The sequence below is a fragment of the Electrona antarctica genome, assembly GCF_951216825.1.
Source record: "Electrona antarctica genome assembly, chromosome: 5".
NCBI classification, from domain to species: domain Eukaryota; kingdom Metazoa; phylum Chordata; class Actinopteri; order Myctophiformes; family Myctophidae; genus Electrona; species Electrona antarctica.
Window position 1 is genome coordinate 37,217,339 of NC_136810.1, and position 19,484 is coordinate 37,236,822.

Genomic DNA, 19,484 nt, shown 5'->3' on the forward strand with positions numbered 1-19,484 from the left:
GAAACTAACCCGTTGCAAGCAAACAAACAAGGTATATGGTTTTACCGTCAGATCGCCCAACCCTAGTGTACATGATGTACATCGCTGACTCACCAGGCTCTATTCATACTGGAGGGAGAGGGAGACAGAAGAAGGTGGAGCACCGTGGAGGGAATCTGTGATTGGGGGGAATTATCACGGTGGCTGCAATTTAAAAACCTAAACGAAGCCCTATGGACTCTGGGGTGAATGAGATGAGCATGTGCATAGTCATGCGCCTGGCCTGTGTGACATGCCACTTCTGTTTTTTCAAAGGAGCCCAACCAAGACCATGGTGGGTCTTTAATACGCCTGACCATTATTACTCATGTTTAGGTTTTTTTATTCCCCTCTCCTTATCCACTCACTCCCTCTCTCACAAACAGCCCAATTTGTCTGTCTGTCTGTATTTCTCTCTCACTATCTTTGTCTGTCTGTGGCTCTGTCAGCATGTAGCCTACTTGGAGAAACATGGGGCACAGCTCAATACTCTAATGTGGCTTCCTCACAATCTTTTCTACGCACTGATGCAGCACGACATGAGCAAGTGAATATACAAACCTTTGCAAGATCCTGGTTGAGTAAAATCCTTACAACCAGTGTGAAATCAGACGGATGGCGTTTTGGAACAGCGCCTCGTTTGAATATTGAGATACGCCCATGTTTTAGCCTTCACGAGTATGTCCATGACTATGATGAAGGCTGAATGCCAACAAACTATGAAACATCCTCTTAGTTGTCTCTTCACCTCATCAGCCGGGCTGAAAACATACCTAATTTGTCTCACTATTTTAACGAGCTACCATATTTTCAGAATAGGACCTCCAAATGTTGACCTAGCCTAGTATCCTTCCTTCCAGCCACCGTTGTATTTGTTACCATTTGTCTGTTGGCTGACATGCATTTTACACCCTGATGTTACGTGCCTGTTAGGCCACAATGACGAAAGGAGACAAGGAGAGGAGACTTTCAATAATGAAGGAGAATCCATTTGGGCTGGTGATTAACATGCACATGCGGAATGCCAATAAAATCCAATGCACACTAACCTAACCACTGACTTTGCCTTCATCATTACCATTGTTTTAAGTCAACTCTTTCCCCATTATCATGTTTTATTTACAAGCTGATAATTGGTTAAGTGGTTTTGGCTTGCTATGATGCCCCATTTAATCACTTGCAAACGTTTTGTGTATTTGCTGGTAAGTCAAGGTAGCTAGATTAGTACGACACTGTTATGTAGGAGAGTTTTCACATAGTCACTGTCAGTCTGAGCACTACTTAGATTGGGGAACACCTCATTGTGTCAGAAATAGTGTATAATGCTGTCGGTTTATCATGACAGTTAGTTTTTAATCGGCTTATTTTCAGTCAGATGTGGAAGTCAATCAGAGAGTTGAGGTGAGAACACGTTTGACACAGTGTCGTGTGTGTGTGTTTCAGACGAGCCAGAGACTCGGGATGCATGGTGGGAGGAAATTCGCCAGGAGATCAAATCTCATGCCAAAGCTCTGGGGTGCCATGCTGTGGTGGGATACAGTGAGAACACCAGCATCTGGTATGTAGACACACACACAATTATGGCATATGGGTCATTCTACGAAAACGTGACATTTTGTCGCCGCCCCGCGTCCGAAGCGGTTGAGAAATGACAGAGTTACTGTGTGGGGGATTTTCGTGCCCGGACAGACGGACCCAGACAGAGACCCAGGGACAAACATAGCTCCGTAATGGAGTGGTTGCACCACTCAAAAAATCTAAATTATAAAAATCATAATTTAGTTTCCTTGATGTGTTTTCATAACATAAGAACAATTGTTTATTTTATTGTTTTATAGGGTTATTTACACACTGCATAAGTTGTTCAACTTTGACTAGATATTGAGCCCAATTTTTTTATGATCTTAAAGAAAATCAATATCTCATATAAAGCCTCACGTGTCTTTTCAAGACTCTTAAAGTTTTCTTTTTAATTTGTTTACAATTGCGTAAAAAAAATATATTTTAGTTGTGTCCCCCTGTTTAAGTCAACCCTGTTACTGTTAAAAGAAAACATGGAGTGTTCCAAAAGTCCATCCTTTCCAGGACGTGACATCACTTTCATGAAGTTGCTGGAAAAAAGTCAGCCAAGTGTGCTCTTCTTTTAATTAATTTTCTTTGAGTTTCATAATGTTTGACATAGGGGGATAATCACTCTACGCCTACCCTGTTAAAACTGAGTTAAAAGCAATTGTTTAATTAATTTAAAAAAAAAATCACACAAACACATTGGACACCTGATGAATGCATGCCCATGTGGTGCCATTTACATGCACCACATAGCTAGCAATGTCTAACTTTAGCATTTTTTGTCAACCCTGTTACTGACAATCCTGTCAGCCTCAGAACGAAAATGCATTGCATGGATGCAACTGGGACGTATCCTCAGTGATGTGTCCCAAGGTCATCGGGGTTTCGGGTCTCGCGAACATCATACCCCTCACTCGGGTGACCCAGCCGGGGTGATCAAGTCCCGACTTACGTCCCAGTAGCTACCCTCGATCAGACCCACTAGGGAAAGACCAGGGCCACACAATCCGTTGGAACCACTCCGGAACTACTATGCTGGGACTGAGAGGTACAATTCTGGCATGTGGAGGGACTAGGCTCTGTGGGTTGCCTCCTGTCCGGGCCCCTCCTACGTCTCACCAGGTCCACGCCTGCTCTCACCAGGAGTACAGCGAGGACCAGCGAGGACCAGACTCCCAGCACCAGACACTTCATTCAGGAGTGGTGGATTGGATTCCTGAGCCGCAATGGTTCTGCAAGCTCCACCGCTGGGCAACGGTAGTACTGCAGGCTCCACTTGCGTGCCTATAAGAGTATACGACATGCCTACCCAGAACACAGTCCAATTAGCCCTTCCGCCCTTCGCTAAACCACAACCCAAAAGCAACCTTTGCTAAGGATGGCAAGTAGGGTTGATCCGATCATGTGATTGGAAATCTGGGCCGATCACATGAATTTTCAAATTATCGGAATCGGATCGGGAGCTAAAAAACGTGATCGGGACATCACTATTATCAATATTATATTCATACTATGATATTAGACTGGATATTGTCTGGGACTTTGGATATTGTACTATTGTGGTACGGCATATGTGTCCTATAAAAATGTAAAAAATCGGTATCGGCAGATACTCAAAATCAAATGATCGGAATCGGATCGGATCAGATCGTCATCGGGACATCCCTAATGGCAAGCTTACGTCACCTCACGGCTGTCAGTGTTATTTTGCATGGCTGTGTTGTTGAACACATACCGTTGGGACAGTTACACGACTGACCCATCCAGGTGATGGCAAAATGGCAATAATACTATTCACTGTAGTCTACCGTGCATTACTCACAATTCACCTGTGGTCGTTGATTGAGTTGGATACTGTTTCTCCCTCTAACATTTCCTCACATTTATAGTTTATTGAAATAATGTCATGCACATTTGTCCAGTGCATAGTCTAGATTTAGAAGACATTTTGAAGGTCTTGCTTTATATGGAGAAATCCCGTCATTTAACATGCATCTCAATAGGTGAGAAGGACAGCTTGCCATCGCAAAGTGGAGTGGGTGGGTCTTAGCGAAGGGCTAATTGTGTTCGTATAGACAAAGTGTTTGTATCGACAAAGCCAGATGCACCACGGTGGATTCGAACCCAGAACCTCTGTGGTGGTGGGCAAGCAGTTCACCTGAGCGCCCCTGTTTTTTACACTGAAAAGGACTAAACCCATTTCAATAAACTTGACTTAAATGCCATAGAGTAGAGTAGACCTTCTCTCCTGACCTTCTCTCCTGACCTTCTCTCCTCCTCTCACCATTTTCTCTCCGCTTCTCTTCCTCTTCTCATCCTCTACACAGCGAGGAGGTGTGCATCCTGTCGGCAGCGGGCACAGCGGCCATCTTGAATCCTCGGTACATGCGTGAAGGGTGTCTGGATATTGGGAGCGGCGATAATAGGTGTGTGTGGATGAATACATTTTGAACACAATCCCTTAGTATGTGTGGCTGATAATGGGCAGCAAGGACCCTGTCTGTGTTCTTTCCAGGTTTGAGGACCCGTCTCCTCCCTCCTGTGGGTTTTGTCACATTCCATACGACGAGCTCAACATGCCGTTCCCCGCCCAGCTCACCTACTGCTACCACTGCCGACGACAGAAGGTCTAGCACGCACACACACACACACACACACACACACACACACACACACACACGCTCTCGCTCTCGCTCTCGCTCTCTCTCTCACACACACACACACACACACACACACACACACATACAGTATATGCACGTACACACACACACCGAACACACACCGGTGAATAAAGTGTGAATTTCTCTGTGAAAGGTTCCTGATGTGCTGTTCACAACCATTGACTTGCCACAAGAAGCAGCTGTCACAGGGAAAGGCTGCCTCATCCAGGCCAGGTGAGATATTCAAACAAGACAGGCACATGTACAGTTTCTACACGTGTAAAGACTTGGTTACATTCATTTCAGTTTTGTGAGCGATAACTAAACACTCAAAATATACAATTTAAATTATATCACGTATGATTACTTATTCTCTAGAACATTTCCTCTAAATGAGCACATTCTACAATTGTAAGCGGCTTAGTATTGAATAGAATAACATCGGCATAAAAAGTTAAAGAGAAAACGTAATGCACAACTGCGTGACTCCGTGACTGCGTCCGTATCTTCCTCTTTGGCACTGCCCTGAAGTCTGTGTGCGTGTTGTCTCCCAGACTGTGCCGGTTAAAGAAGAAAGCCCAGGGAGAGGTTAATGCCACTGCCATCTCCAACCTGCTGCCCTTCATGGAGTATGAGCTGCACACGCAGCTGATGAACAAACTGAAGTTGCGGTGCATGAACGCTCTGTTTGGACTCCGCATCCAGATCAGCATCGGAGAGAACATGCTGCTGGGCCTTGCTGTGAGTTAACCCATTTTGACCTGAGATCAGATTCTAAAAATGTCTTCTACATCCTGACAGTTTTCTGAAAAAGCTATGTTTCTATGTCAGTCGTTCTTCGATTTTTCAAAAATAGCAGACCTACAAGCTCGTAGCGCGCCACTCGGTGGCGCGCTATGAGCTTGTAGATCTGCTATTTTTCAATAGCTAAAGCATAACATAATGCTAACACCAAAAGGGGTTCCCGCCCAAAATGGCTTAATGTGTTGTTGTATTGTGCTATCATGGTGATGGTAGATTCACCTTTAAAGTTGTTGGCATTTTGCTAACGTTTTTTAGAAAGAGTGGGTGAAGGTTAAATGGTGCATTTATATACTGTAGCGCTTTTATCCAAAGCGCTTTACATAGATTGTGCATTACATTCACCCATTCAAATACACAGGAAACCATGCAAGCTGGTTGGTGCAAGGCAGCAATTAGGGGTTCAGTTGCTCAAGGACACTTCGACTCTGGGGGAGCCCGGGTTTGAACTGGGAACCTCACGGTTTTCCCAGCCTGCTGTTCTCCCGGCCACTCTACCCCTGAGCCACTGCCGCCCAGTCCAATATCCTGCTTAACCCATTTAGACCTGAGGACGCATCTGTGTCATATTATAGCTTTTAACCAATTTTTGGGGCGGGAACCCCTTTTGGTGTTTTAACTAAGCATTATGTTATACTTTAGCTATTGAAAAATAGCAGATCTACAAGCTTGTAGGTCTGCTATTTTTGAAAAATCGTAAAAATGCGGCACAAATCTTTGAATATATATTCTTTCAGAGCAAACGTTTTTTTTATTTCGACGTCAGGCCTGAATGGGTTAAGGACATTTCAACAGCTCACTGCAATCGGGAAGTCAGTAATGGATGCATTTCATACGTTGTGTGTGTGTGTGTGTGTGTGTGTGTGTGTGTGTGTTCAGTCTGCTACAGGTGTGTATCTGACAGCCCTGCCTGCACCAGGAGGGATCCAGATTGCCGGCAAAACCCCCAGTGACTTGGCCAATGAGCAGCACATCTCCACCATCCAGAAGCGTATCAATGACACCATCGCCAAGAACAAAGAGCTGTACCACATCAACCCACCGGTGAGAGACGAGAGATGTGTGGTGAGAAGGATGATATGATTTTTAACAATACACACATACACACTATTTTGGAAAGAACTTGGGCCCCTACCCTACTTCCTTCACAGGTCTTACTGATGATACTAATGAAGGCTCTGTTCCATTCTGGTCAAACAGAGTCAGGGTGCTGCTATCGTGCATGTTGGCTCACTGGAAACACTCTGCTACACCAGTGGGTCTCAAAGTGTCCTTGAGTTTCTTCTAAATGGACCTGTACGGGTCTGTAACTCTGAGAGTGTACACATGGAACCAAATGGACCCTTATGGGTCCATTTGTACTAGAGTTATAGGGTTAATTGAAATTTAAACGTTTGAGAACCGCAGTACACTAAATGGAACAGAGCCCAGTATCATTAGTAACACCTGTGAAGGAAGTAGGGAAGCGGCCTGGAAGTATCAATAGTTATTCTGTGTGCATAAAGCCCATTGAGCCATCAATAATCTGTTGAAGTCTTCTTTTATACACACGATGTGCTGTATACACGTCGTGATGAATCTCTCCCTCTTCTCCCTCCTTCCATTAAAGAAAATATTTGCCTTGGACCCCGATGTGTTCCGCGGCATAAACATGGTACTGAGCATGACTGGGTTCGGCTGTGAGGCACAGCCACGCATGACTCCTTCGTCCGCTCTTATTAATCACATTTCTACACTGACTACACTGTTCATAGTCTCGCGTGGCCAGACTGTTGCCTCTCGCAATTTTCAAATGCTTCCGTCATACAGTCTGGAGAACAGAAGCTCTTTCCATGAGTAAGCGATAAAGCGGATGTGACGCATCCCGTCACTTGGTGCAGCGGCAAAAACAGTTACTGTTGATTGTTGAAGCTAAGATAGCTAGCTAATTTCCGCTGTTATTTCTTTCACTAGTTTATGTTAATTTCATGATACTTTTCTGTGTTAAACTATCCGCGTACAAATAACATAAATCTCCCGCTCGTATGACTCTATGTTCCCGTCTCGCATAGCAGTGGGCATGGTTTTCTGGACCCACTGAAAAATTGGCCATTAATATTTCACATAGAGATTTACAAAAATATTTATATCAAATATTTTAAGCCTAGAATCCTGCGGCCAGCCATCCAAGGATCCTGGTGAGTCATGACCATACACCTTTGATTCTGTGAAGAAAGAAAAATGAAAACCGCTAAACAAAGGGTATTTATTAAATGGGGTAATTAATTATTAAAACATTTCTTTTCACAGAATCAGGTTTTATGGTCATGATTCATCAGGATCCTGGATGACTGGATTCTAGACTTAAAATAATTGTTATTACCGGTAATATTTTTGTATTGATGAATGAATGGCCGATTTTTCAGTGAGTCCAGAAAACCATGCCCTATAGCACTACAGTTCTGTGAGCACCGCGTCGTGATTGGTCGAATATCTTTCCGGTCTGAGCAGCAGAGACGCTTTCGTTACTCAGCTCTTGGGAGCTGTAGTTCCAGACTCTATAGCATTCGGAGATTGTGGAATAGTTGTCTGGCTACGTGAGACTACACTGTTCATAACACAGCTAGCTCAATGTGGGGCGAACAAGGGACAATGAGTGCAACCCACCACAGATTCACCTGTCGACAGCAAACCCACCACCACACAATCCTAATTGATAGCCTTCTGTCTGTGTTCTAATCCCTGTGATACAACCATCTCACCCTCACATGTGTACATTTTCATGGTGTGTGTGTTCTCTCTGCTGTTTATCCATTCCAGATCCTTCTTCAAATTAACAATTGGTTTGTGGCCAACAATGGTGTCACCGTTTTTGGGGAACTTTTTGGGCACCTGAGAAAGTGATGTTTTTAATGGCCGTTCAGTCCGGCCAGACAGAGGATGCAGATGTGCGTGTTAGAGATGCGTGGATTGCGGTTTTATCCGCGGTTTCCGTGGGTAGCCACAGTTTGGGTTGATTTGGGTAAAATCAAATATAATTATGAATTACTATTGGATAAACCACATGTGAAATAATGTCTATAAATAATCTATCTATAGGCCTATGAAGGCAGCTGTAGTAAGCTAGAAACTTAAAATAAAATTAAAAAAAGGAGGAATAAAAGTTTGGCTTGGGAGTGATTTAGTTAAAGTTCTTAACCCTGCCGACGAGTCGATGACAGGATATTCCTTATGGAAAGTTTGATGTGAGAAAGTGAATGAAGACCGAGTGGAGGGCTTGTTGTTACCATGGATATACTGTATACATTCGCTACGTAACATCGGTAACCTCGGCTGTGTTGAGTGAGTGACATTATTTATTATTTGTACATTTATTTGTACAAATACGTACCATATATAGAATCCCATGTGCATCCCAGCGGTGAGCGGTGCCTGTTGGTGTGAATAATATAAATAGGATGATATAATTAATGCCACTGCGGTTGGATAACGGATGGATAATGTCAAATGAACATGTACATGCGGTTTCGGGTGACAAAAAAGTCCATCCACGCATCTCTAGTGTGCGTGAAGAGGGTAGTGTTGTGGTCTTCCTGCATTTATCCAGTCCTCAGCTGCTTGTGTCGCTCGCTTCCTGCAGGAGCCGACGGAAGAGGCGGTGGGTTCTCCCATCCCCGAGCCCAGGCAGCGCACCAGACTGTTTCGCTCGCACTCGGAGAGCTCTGATGAGCTATCAGAACTGGACCTCTCCCACGGCAAGAAGGATGCCTTCGTGCTGGAGGTACAGTATACTGTATGTGTGTGTGTGCTGTTTCTGTGAAAGATTATTTAGTTTTTGTTTCATTGTTATTTTTTGTTTGAAGTTCAAATGACAAGTCTAAATCAAAATTGTCTGTGGTAGTTAGGCATGTAACGATTCACTCAACTCACGATACGATTCGTATCACAATATGAGGTTCACAATACGATTTTTCACGATATTAAAAAATATACATATTTTAATGAGAAATTACCGTTTTAATTTTATATAATTTATCTTCCCCCCTGAGATTTTTTATATAACTACATTGCAAAAGAAGTAGCATTACTTTTGACAGTGCAGAAACATAATTGCCTTCCTTGATGAGCATCAACGACCATCATCACCTGGGCACAGACACACACACAGCTCCCCTCTACAGTGCTCTACTACTGAAAGTGACTATCATTTCTCTCCAAAAGCACTTGAATATGATGGAATATGACTAAAGCTCACATTTCACATCACACACTAGCACCCCCTAAAAAAAATATATATATATATCGTCGGGATTAATATCGATATATATCGATATACGATATATCGTTACATGCCTAGTGGTAGTACAACAATACTGCCACATACAAGCCCATCACATTACCAATCGCTTTGCTTTTCTTATGTATAGATTGACGACACAGACGCTGTGGAGGACATCCACTCTCTACTGATGGATGCTCCCGCACCTGCAGGCTTCTACAGCTGTAACACTGAAATCATGCCTGGGATTTATAACTGGACCACAGGATTACAGGTCACTCTTGCACAGAATATGAATACATTACACGTCCATTCATCGTCCCATTATTCCAACCAGTACTGTTTTTTTCCCTCTCTCCATCAATGCTACCCTTCATCTTCATGAATGTTCTCTGGTAACGTTGCGTACTGTCACTGTATTTCAGATGTTTACATCAGTGCGGGTGTTTAGACTGACCAATGCCAGTCTTACCAATCAAGGCCTGAACAAGATCTTTACTGACCTGTGTGAGAACCTGCTAAAGGTGAGCCACTTCCAGGATGGCCAACCAGTATTAATGTTGTATATGGTCGGTGGTGGTGGTAGAGGACATGATACAACAAAGAGTACAATATTAGGGATGGAAAAAGGCATATCACAGTATTTTTAGACATTGCAATTGTGTATTACAAGTTTACAACTGCACAACAACTTGAATTATTGAAAATGACACACTCCGAGTCAGAGCTATATGAATCATTACAGCTGGGTTAGAAATACTGGACATAACTGAATTGTTTTTGATTTAGACACGAGGCTTATATTTGAATCTGCCTTTGGATGGATCAGACTGCAGTGCCATGTGTTTTGTCTGTTCCAGAGTTTGTACTTCAAGCTGCGCTCCATGGTCCCTTGCTGTCTCTGTCATGTCAACTTTGCCGTAGCAGTGCCAGAAGATGAACTCATACAGGTTGTACACATGAATAACTGCATTGGAAACAATGGCCCTCCTTGACGTTTTGACCACTCCCCCTACCCTGTCATGAATCTCACTCTTTGTCTCTCTCCTTCTCCCCCAGGTTGCAGTGACTGCCGTAGCAATGAGTTATGATAAAGAGCACTTTCCGGAGAAGCTGGTAGGCAGGATACTAAACAAAGGTTAGTTTGTTTAAAATTAAATCCTCCACATCCTTTAAGTTAAATCCATAATTTCCATGGACTTTAAAATCATTGTTCTATTTGATGGCCTTCCTGCCATGTTATTTGGCCTTTGTGCTCTCACAAAATGAACATCACCAAAGACCAAGTGGTCTTGACCCTAAAATAACAAAATTCAAAATGCACTCTAGAAATACCGCGCCAGACAGCACTGTACTTTAGACCAGGTCTGAGCTGGTGTAAGGTGCAATCACTTTCTGACTTTTCTCAGCCTCCCGATGGCAATGGTCCTCCTTACCACACCTCATTTACAGGCACCAGGTTTAAGATATAGCCCTGGATGTCTTAATATAATGCAGTATAATCAGTGAAATCTTTATTTCACAAAATAATGTATTGGAAAATTACCAATATTTGTACAAAGTCATATTGGTCTCATATTTTGTCACATTCAGCCTTGGACTTCACTGTCAACATTCACAGTTTAGAGACGTTATAAAAGTTATTTTCATTCATGGTTATTAATTTTATTGGACATGCAATAATTTAGTTGGTTTTACACAATTAAAAATATAGTGTTTCTTAATAATACGATTAACTTCATTTATCATTCATTTGATTAATACACATTAATGTTATCATCAATTAATTGTCTCTGTACTCTCTCACGCACGTGCCGTGTCGTCGGGTAAACAACAGTTATGTTTCAGTGTAAAGCTCCATGATTACCGCAAGAGATGTTGGAAGTCAATAAGATGTGTTGACCCTTGCTGCACATTTTTTTTCCCGGCATGTTAGACTATTTCGGTCGATACAAATCACATTACTATTTGGCAAAGCAGAGCTATGTAGCTCACTCCCCCTCAAACATACCTGTGTCACTCTCATGGACTTATAACACCCACATACAGGTAGGCTACAGTCTAAATTCCTGTCGGTTACAATTGTTTAATTTAACTAAGCTGGTAACGTTAAACAAACAGAACCTCCCTCTCTCTCGCTCTCTCTTACTCTCTCTCTCTCTCTCTCTCTCTCTCTCTCTCTCTCTCTCTCTCTCTCTCTCTATCTGTCTTTCTCTCGCTCTATCTGGCCGTCTGTCCCAGACGGACAGAGTATCCAGTATACTATACACAGTATCCTGAGATACCAAAGTCAAAAGTATCACTTGGCTTACACCATTTGAAGCTGTGCGCGATTCATATCGGCCTCGAAATCAAACCTACTACTGGTTATAAGTAGGGATGGATCTCATTAATTTTTGAGTGGTGCAACCACTCCCTTACGGAGCTGTGTGTGTGTGTGTGTGGGTGGGTGGGTGGGTGCGTCTGAGCACGAAAACAGCATGGTTGTTTTTCACCACCTGTGCACACACACAAACACACACGCACATATTAACTGTATAGTAATTTCGAGTGTGCCAGACAGTACAGTACAGTACAGTAGAGGGTACAGTAGAGGGACCCCCACACGGTTACTATGTAATTTTTCAACCGTTTCGGACGCGGGGCGGCTCGCCGGAATCGGGCAGGCACCCTGGGTGCGTTCCTGTGGGTCTGGAACTCCCAAACTTATTGATAACGGGTACTCGATAAGCTTGTTATCAGGTTTTTTCGGGTATCGGTTATCGAGCTCTATCCCTAGATCAGGGGTGGGCAACTGGCGGCCCGGGGGCCACATGCGGCCCCCACCTTCACTTAGTGCGGCCCGCAGGTTAATATCAGAATACTGATATAGTATTGATTTCAGCTGTTGCAATTCCAAACATGCAAACATGACCTGCTTTAATTATACTTAATGACTAGTATTAAATGACTAGCACTTAACGACTAGTATTAGTAGTATTGTCTTTTTGTGTACAATTTGTATTTAGTTCATAAAGTTATCATAACTAAAACTAAATCCATTTGAAAATCAATAAAAAGGTTACTTTTCAGGATTCTAATAAAAAAAGGAAAAATGTATTCAGTATTTCAATTCAAATATAGCAAAAATAGCTGATCTACAAGCTCAAAACGCGTCGCAGCGCGACGCGTTTTGAGCTTGTAGATCAGCTATTTTTGCTACGACAGTAATATGCAATGCGGCCCTCTGGAGTGAGTGTGGAAATATAGTGGCTCTCTCCATCGTCAAAGTTGCCCACCCCTGCCCTAGATATAAATGTAGGCAGCAACTAAATGGAACAGAACCTTAATTGGTATCATCGGTAACACCTGCAAAGGAAGTAGGGAAGCGGCCCGGAAGTTGCAGCTGGTGGATGGAAATGAAGCTCCACCCACGCTGCAATGTGCAGCGTCGCCCAAAAAACACGGAAACACTTTGCCGAGCTAAATTTCCATCCACCAGGTGTCTAATAACCAGGAAGGGACTCCCGCCACTTGCAGCATATCTGGATGTACCCATTGTAACCAGCCTGTGTATGTTTCAGGAGGTGGTGAAACGGAGGAACAGCTGCAGTTTCCCATGGAGCTTTGCGCCGATTCAACGTCTGCCAACAACCAACAGTCAGCCAAAATCTCAGGTACCCTTAGTTTCAAATCTTCTCTGATCCCCCCCTCCACTCCCTCCTCCCGTCACTTCTGCCCTATGTCCCGTCCTTTATGAACAGGAAGTGTTACTAACACCTCAGGTACAGTCTCTTTACTCACACCCGCTGCAAAAATCTGCCATAATCGCCTCCTAATGGTACAGCGAACAGGTAAAGAGATGGCCATTATCTTGTAGCACGCTGTGTATTCTATAGCTCTAGTACTAGTGAATGCATAGTGAATTATCTGACTCTGAAATGCCATGTGAGAGACAAATGAACACTCAATGTTTTATTGTGTGTAGGACATAGTGGCATGTCACAGGGGAACAATTGTCTCTCAGCAAGTTCATTTATTTTCTTTTGTTGGGGACAGCAGTACAAAACACCATATAACACAGAAGTACATTTCTGATTATTTATTTATTTATTTATTATCATTAAGAAAACCACATTGTGACAATATCGTAGTCTGGTATCCTAAGTATCCCAAAGATGCTTGTCCTGATATATCCCAGCTCTAGATAGTCTATCCTATAGGATATTGCTAATCCTACAGACAGTATAGGTCCATGTGAGCAAATCGAATAGTGTTAATATGAGGTAGTGTTAATATGAGGTGTGTGTGTGTGTGTGTGTGTGTGTGTGTGTGTGTGTGTGTGTGTGTGTGTGTGTGTGTGTGTGTGTGTGTGTGTGTGTGTGTGTGTGTGTGTGTGTGTGTGTGTGTGTGTGTGTGTGTGTGTGTGTGTGTGTGTGTGTGTGTGTGTGTGCGTGCAGGTATTCCGGAGAGTGCCAACATTTCATCCAGAGGTAAGCACCTTCTCGCCCTCGTCTCCCCCTCCCCTCGTCCCACCACCTCCCTGCCACCATGACTACAACACTGCCCTTTTGTTTTAATTTCTCATCCTTTTCATCTCGGAGTGACAGTGAGTTTTATCACTCCCTTACCTCATCCTCTTATGTTTTTCTTTCTTTCTGTTCTTCTTTTGTTTGTTTGTTTGTTGTCGTTCGTCGTCTTTTTTTTGTGTGTGCGTATGTGTTTTTTCCACTTGTCTTGTTTGTCCGTGTGTGTGTGGTGTGCGTGGTGGATTGGTGTGCGTATGCCTGTGTTTTGTGGTGTGTGTGTGTGTGTGTTCTCTCCAGCTCCTTCCGTTGATTACGGTTCCTTTGCAGACAGATGCAGCACCTGGCTAGAGCTACTTAGGCTGAAAGCTCACACCATAAGACGGGGATCAGTTAAGACAAGTAGGAGGACACTAGCGCACATCGGTGAACTTCCTCACTGACATGGCAACAACACGCTCGCACACACACACACACACACCCCTCCCCTGCATGCTGCTGGGGGGCGGAGCATCCTTAATAAAAAAAAGCACTGGCTTATTGGCTAGAGTGTGAAAGTTGAAGCCCCGCCCCTCAGAGGGATCTCCAATGGGCAGCTTGGCTCTGAAATCTCCATATCTCTGGTTAATTCAAACTGTGATGACGGACACGGTAGATGGAATTTGATTTCTCAGGCCGATGTCCGATCTCCTAGTTTTTCTTTTGATCCCTTTCCAACTGTAAGCTAGCTTGTTTGCAGCAAAGTAGCGACGGTGTTTATGGAACGCCTTGCTCTTTACCTCTGCATTAGAGGATTATTACTGCTACATGTAGATTGGTTTGTTGAATGTGTTCTGGTGCCTAGAGGTCTATACAAACCCCCCAACATTTAACATCCAAATTCTGTAACCCTGACCACATCTGGGTGAAAACTGGAGGAGGATGCTGTCAGATTGTTGTACTATTCCTAATGCATGCTCTTTGACAAACCGTAAGTGAAGTCACCAATCTAATGTGTCTGAAGAATGGGCACTGGAGGTTTTCTCGAAGTGTCAGCCACTTTTGCAGCAGGACAGATCATCTTTCACACTCTTTGCTGTTGTACATGTGCCCAGCCCAGCTCACACAGCTGTCTCTGTCCTTTCACGTTTTCCCTCAAAAAGCTCTCAGGAACTCACTGTACTGTAAACCCTTTGCCCAAACATACACTTCTTCATCAGCAGACCACCAGGTACATGTCAGCCTATGCACAGCTGTGCCCAGGTCTGTCCGTCTGTCTGCAGACACTATGTGGCTGTCTCTTTGTCCGCCTTCATCGCATGCGATGCATGGCTGCATGCCAAGTGATTACGCCGTCAACGTGGCCAACCATGCTGCAAACTCACTGCTGTATCTACAGTAACAAAGTATTTCCTCGCTCGCACACGGCAAAAAACGCGAACAGACACGTGCATTGACGCTTTTGCAAAAGACCCTTTGCAATCCACACACTGTACACATGCATTTCTGCTTCCGCTGGATTTTATACAATTGTGAAACTTCTCCAATATCTCCATTCTCTCTTGTCTTCTTTCCCCCTGGTATTGTTTCCTCATCCCCAATGCCATCACCCCCCCCCCCCCCCCCCTCCCTCCCCACAACAATTTGTCTACAGCCTCGTCATCGGAACGTTGCAGTCCATTACCCGAAGGCCGCTCGCGCTCCCTGCGCTCCAACCGCTCGTTTGGGGGAAGCTCTGTCGCTGTGGTGAAGATGACACCTCTGTCCTTCCTGCCGGGCACACGCATCATTAAATACCTGGGAATCATCAACATGTTCTTCATCCGAGAGACGACCTCTCTGCGGGAGGTAGGAACAAAATGACCACAGAATAACCCATTGTGTAGTGTTGAAATTCCAATATAGAGGCCATGCACATGGCCTCATCATCATACCTGGAAGTTATGCAGTTAGAACACCTGAGTGGCAAAAAACGACTTCCCTCTATACTCTGATTATCTGATATATTTATACTCTGATGAAGATATCTACTATATATAACTATATATATAATGGTTCTCCAGAAGCACCACAAAAGGCTCTGGTCAGGCTCTGCCAGTGGGCCTAATGAGGCCAACTCCTTTCACCTGTGCAATTTCCAGCCTCTCAACCAATCAGGCTCTGCCAGTGGGCCGAATTGATTGCCAAGTCTTCACACAGGCACATACACAGATCTCCATGTGGGACACTCTTTGCTGTTGTACATGTGCCCAGCCCAGCTCACACAGCTGTCTCTGTCCTTTCACGTTTTCCCTCAAAAATCTCTCAGGAACTCACTGTACTGTAAACACTTTGCCCAAACAGACTACACAATGTGTTATTCTGTGGTCATTAGGCCTCTAGTTAGCTGACAGTTAAAACGGGTGCTATGACAACATATCATTAGGTTCCCAAGTTGCATCGTTCCCAAGTAGGCCGGTGGCCGACTGCGACAGGCACGTACAGGACCAGGTCTAGTATAGAGAAAATAGGACATGATCAAGCCATGTTGATTATTGTCATTTTTGTCCATAGGTTATAATCAAAAGTCATACCCAAGATCAGCTTATGCAAGGTACTCATACTCTGTGTGTGTGTGTGTGTGTGTGTTTGTGTGTGTGTTCTCTGCAGGAAGGGGGTGTGAGTGGTTTCCTCCACACATTCATAGCGGAGGTGTTTGCGATGGTGCGTGCACACGTAGCAGCCCTGGGCGGCAACGCCGTAGTCTCTTACAGCATGAAGGAATGTGTGTTCATGGAAAACCCAAACAAAAACCAGGTACCCAGCCACAGACGTACATGCAGCATTCATAAAATGTTTTAAAAAATACAAAATTAAAGAAAAGAACACATACATGCGCACACAGCTTTTATTCTACTGAAAGTCACTCTACTTTCAATGTGGTGGAAGCTTACAATAATTAACCTGTTTATCACATTCAGGACGGGAACCCCTTTTGGTGTGTTAAGCATTATGTTGTACTTTGGCTCCGAGCTTGTAGATCTGCTATTTTTGAAAAATGTGGCACAAATCTTTGAATATGTATTCATTCAATATATATTCATTTGAGCACCACTGACATAGAAACATGTTTTTCTGAAAACTGTCATGATTTGGGACAGAGCTGGGGCAATTTTGAACATTTATGAGTTTTGTTTAAAGGCATCAAGAGGCACTTAACCTATGTGTGCACAATCAATTTCCAGGCTCAGTGTCTCATCAATGTGAGCGGAGACCCTGTCATCTTTGTCAGGGATAACGACCAGGACACTATCCCTCCTCTCTCCAACAGCGGACAGGCGAGCAGCAGTGGAATAGACGGGACCACATTAAACTGAAGCACACACACTTGCAGGACACACTTTTCTTGACATACGTACACTCTTCTAGCTGCCCAAATAAGAGTGTCAAAACCAGAGGGTCCGCCATAGAATACTTCCAAAGGTTGGGTCATTTCGAACAAGTAGACAGTGCTCAAAACCATGTGACACACACACGCACACTATCTGTGACTAGTTAAATTTCTCTTTTGGACCTGAAGCAGCTGTGGTACTAACATGGAAGTGTTGCAATTCAGTCATATTTAAAGTATTAACATGATTTGGTTAAATCCACCTCAGCCAAACTAGCCCTGATGCATCTAAACGTCTTCCTATGTCATTTTGCCGTCCATGCGGGGTCTCACACAGAGCTGTGTTGTCATCCTTTTGTCTGCAGGTTGTGTTGTATATTGTCATTCCATTAATGAAGCTTTAGGGCAGCTATAAATAAACACAGTCCATCCTTAGGCCACAGACTCACACTGAAAAGGACACAGTGGTGCTCTGTCCTAACTGATTTCACTTGGACAAGATAACTTAAGTCATTTTAAACTTGCCTGATAGACGACTGAGTCCGTCAAGTGTTTGTTTTGTCATGGCTTGGGCTATTAGAAAAAGAAAATCAACCCTTAAAGTTGAGCTGAATTGAAATGTAGTGGGTATCTACTACGTGACATATTTTCTAGTGAAACAGGATAGGTTTGCGGGACATAACTTTGAACAGAGATCTGTGCATGTCTCAGCCAGTCACAGTGATTGGGTGTTTCCAGATCAACTGCAGCATACAGCACTGTCCTCTGGTGTCTGTAACATAATGAAACTTCATTCCGTGTCTGAGGTTGATTGACCGGTCCATGTTATGGTATTGGAATTGTTTGGTACTTGCTGACATAAGCATGGCGTGTGTCATATTTTGTTTTACTGGAAGAAATCATGATGGATCTCAATGAAAAAGATACAAAGGGATTTTACGGTGTGGCATCTATGGGGTGAGTTGTGCCAAATTAGGCCATGGACATAAATCCCAAAATATTTTTCACATATTGTGAATATTTTTTATGAATATTATTCACATGTTGTGCATTCATAGTCTCAGATCCAGCGCAGCGTCCTGTCATCCGTCCATATATTTGGCAGGAACGACATTGTCAATATGACTTCAGAAATCCCCAGGGAAGCCATGTCATTATTGCCATATATTTTTAAATAGAAGCACAATATGACCAAGGATGTGATCATCCTTTCAGCTCGGCTTTAGGGGGGAATTTACATTATCTAATGCTATTCTTTGGATGTCCAGATTCATTTTTATAAGAAGTCCAAAAAGTATATGTTCATGGAAAATCTCTGCCTTATGCATTGTCAATTAAACTATTCTAGAAAATAGCTGCAGATTCAAAACTCAAATGGAATAGAGAGCTGTTTCACATGGGTTTATTTTAGAGTTTGATATTGTTTTGGGGGGAATAGCACACATTGCAACACCTTGTATTGAAATTATTTTTTAACTTCATTATTCTTTAGCATTTATAATTTCCCATCAGTGTGTAGATAGACAGGAACCCAATGCCAGAGAGGAGAGGCATGAGAGGCAAATGTCATTTACTTATCAGTAACACTTAACCAAAATGGTTATTGTCTATGCCTGTATTCACTCATGACTGCAGTGAGTGGGGGAGTATTGCATGAAAATAAGACACAGAACAGTTATCTAATGTCTAATGTTGCCTTTTTGCGTCTAGTACCAGGGATATAGGATAATGTTCATTATATCTCTGTCCCTCTTCTATGTAATAAAGAAAGAGGATCAGTTCTTCCTCAATTCTATACATTAAGGGAGAAATGTAAAAACAAATACAAAAGTGAGCATATATTAGTATTTATTCTCCTTTGCCAGCCAGAACTGTCAATTATGGCACTATTATAACTGGCATCCCCACCTCTTACTACTGAAACATTCATTTCTAATATCTATGTCCAATGCTGGAAAGAAATGACATCTAGTGTAGGTGCCACAAGAAAATTTGTATTTGTGTAAATGTTCTCCAGAATCATATTTTAGTATTTTTGTAACATGAAATTATAATGGCAAACCTAACCGCTCAGTCTTGCATGTGCAATGAAATCCTGAAATGTTGACTCATATTGTGTCAGAGGAGTCGAGGTACTCGTATGTTTGATCAGTTTCCTATCTTTGTGTATAAAACTTGAATGTATATAATGAACTTAGTCCCAGTTGCTTTGTGACTAGCAGCAGCATGCAGACCCACTTGCATTGCCATGATTCTGTATGGTTGCCTAATGAGGCTTGCTAAGTAAACTATACATTCAGAATAAAGATATCCTTGTTCCTGTT

General features: G+C 43.1%; 1 protein-coding gene across 6 annotated transcripts in view; it reads left to right on the top strand.

The window, feature by feature from the left end:
• Positions 1-19,484, top strand: part of c2cd5 (C2 calcium dependent domain containing 5) — a 39,684-nt gene extending 20,200 nt beyond the window's left edge. For 2 of the 6 annotated variants that reach the window (XM_079501335.1, XM_079501337.1), the window contains 18 exons: positions 1,462-1,576; positions 3,915-4,013; positions 4,103-4,214; positions 4,402-4,481; positions 4,802-4,988; positions 5,928-6,092; positions 6,658-6,702; positions 8,668-8,808; positions 9,455-9,580; positions 9,732-9,830; positions 10,167-10,256; positions 10,366-10,444; positions 12,870-12,962; positions 13,746-13,778; positions 14,112-14,237; positions 15,445-15,638; positions 16,440-16,586; positions 17,015-19,484. In XM_079501335.1, the coding sequence (XP_079357461.1) occupies positions 1,462-1,576; positions 3,915-4,013; positions 4,103-4,214; positions 4,402-4,481; positions 4,802-4,988; positions 5,928-6,092; positions 6,658-6,702; positions 8,668-8,808; positions 9,455-9,580; positions 9,732-9,830; positions 10,167-10,256; positions 10,366-10,444; positions 12,870-12,962; positions 13,746-13,778; positions 14,112-14,237; positions 15,445-15,638; positions 16,440-16,586; positions 17,015-17,146 (2,063 nt within the window). In that variant the 3' untranslated portion in view covers positions 17,147-19,484. Of the gene's footprint in view, positions 1-1,461; positions 1,577-3,914; positions 4,014-4,102; positions 4,215-4,401; positions 4,482-4,801; positions 4,989-5,927; positions 6,114-6,657; positions 6,703-8,667; positions 8,809-9,454; positions 9,581-9,731; positions 9,831-10,166; positions 10,257-10,365; positions 10,445-12,869; positions 12,963-13,745; positions 13,779-14,111; positions 14,238-15,444; positions 15,639-16,439; positions 16,587-17,014 lie in introns of all 6 variants that reach the window. The other 4 variants (XM_079501340.1, XM_079501338.1, XM_079501336.1 and 1 more) reach the window with 3 other exon arrangements.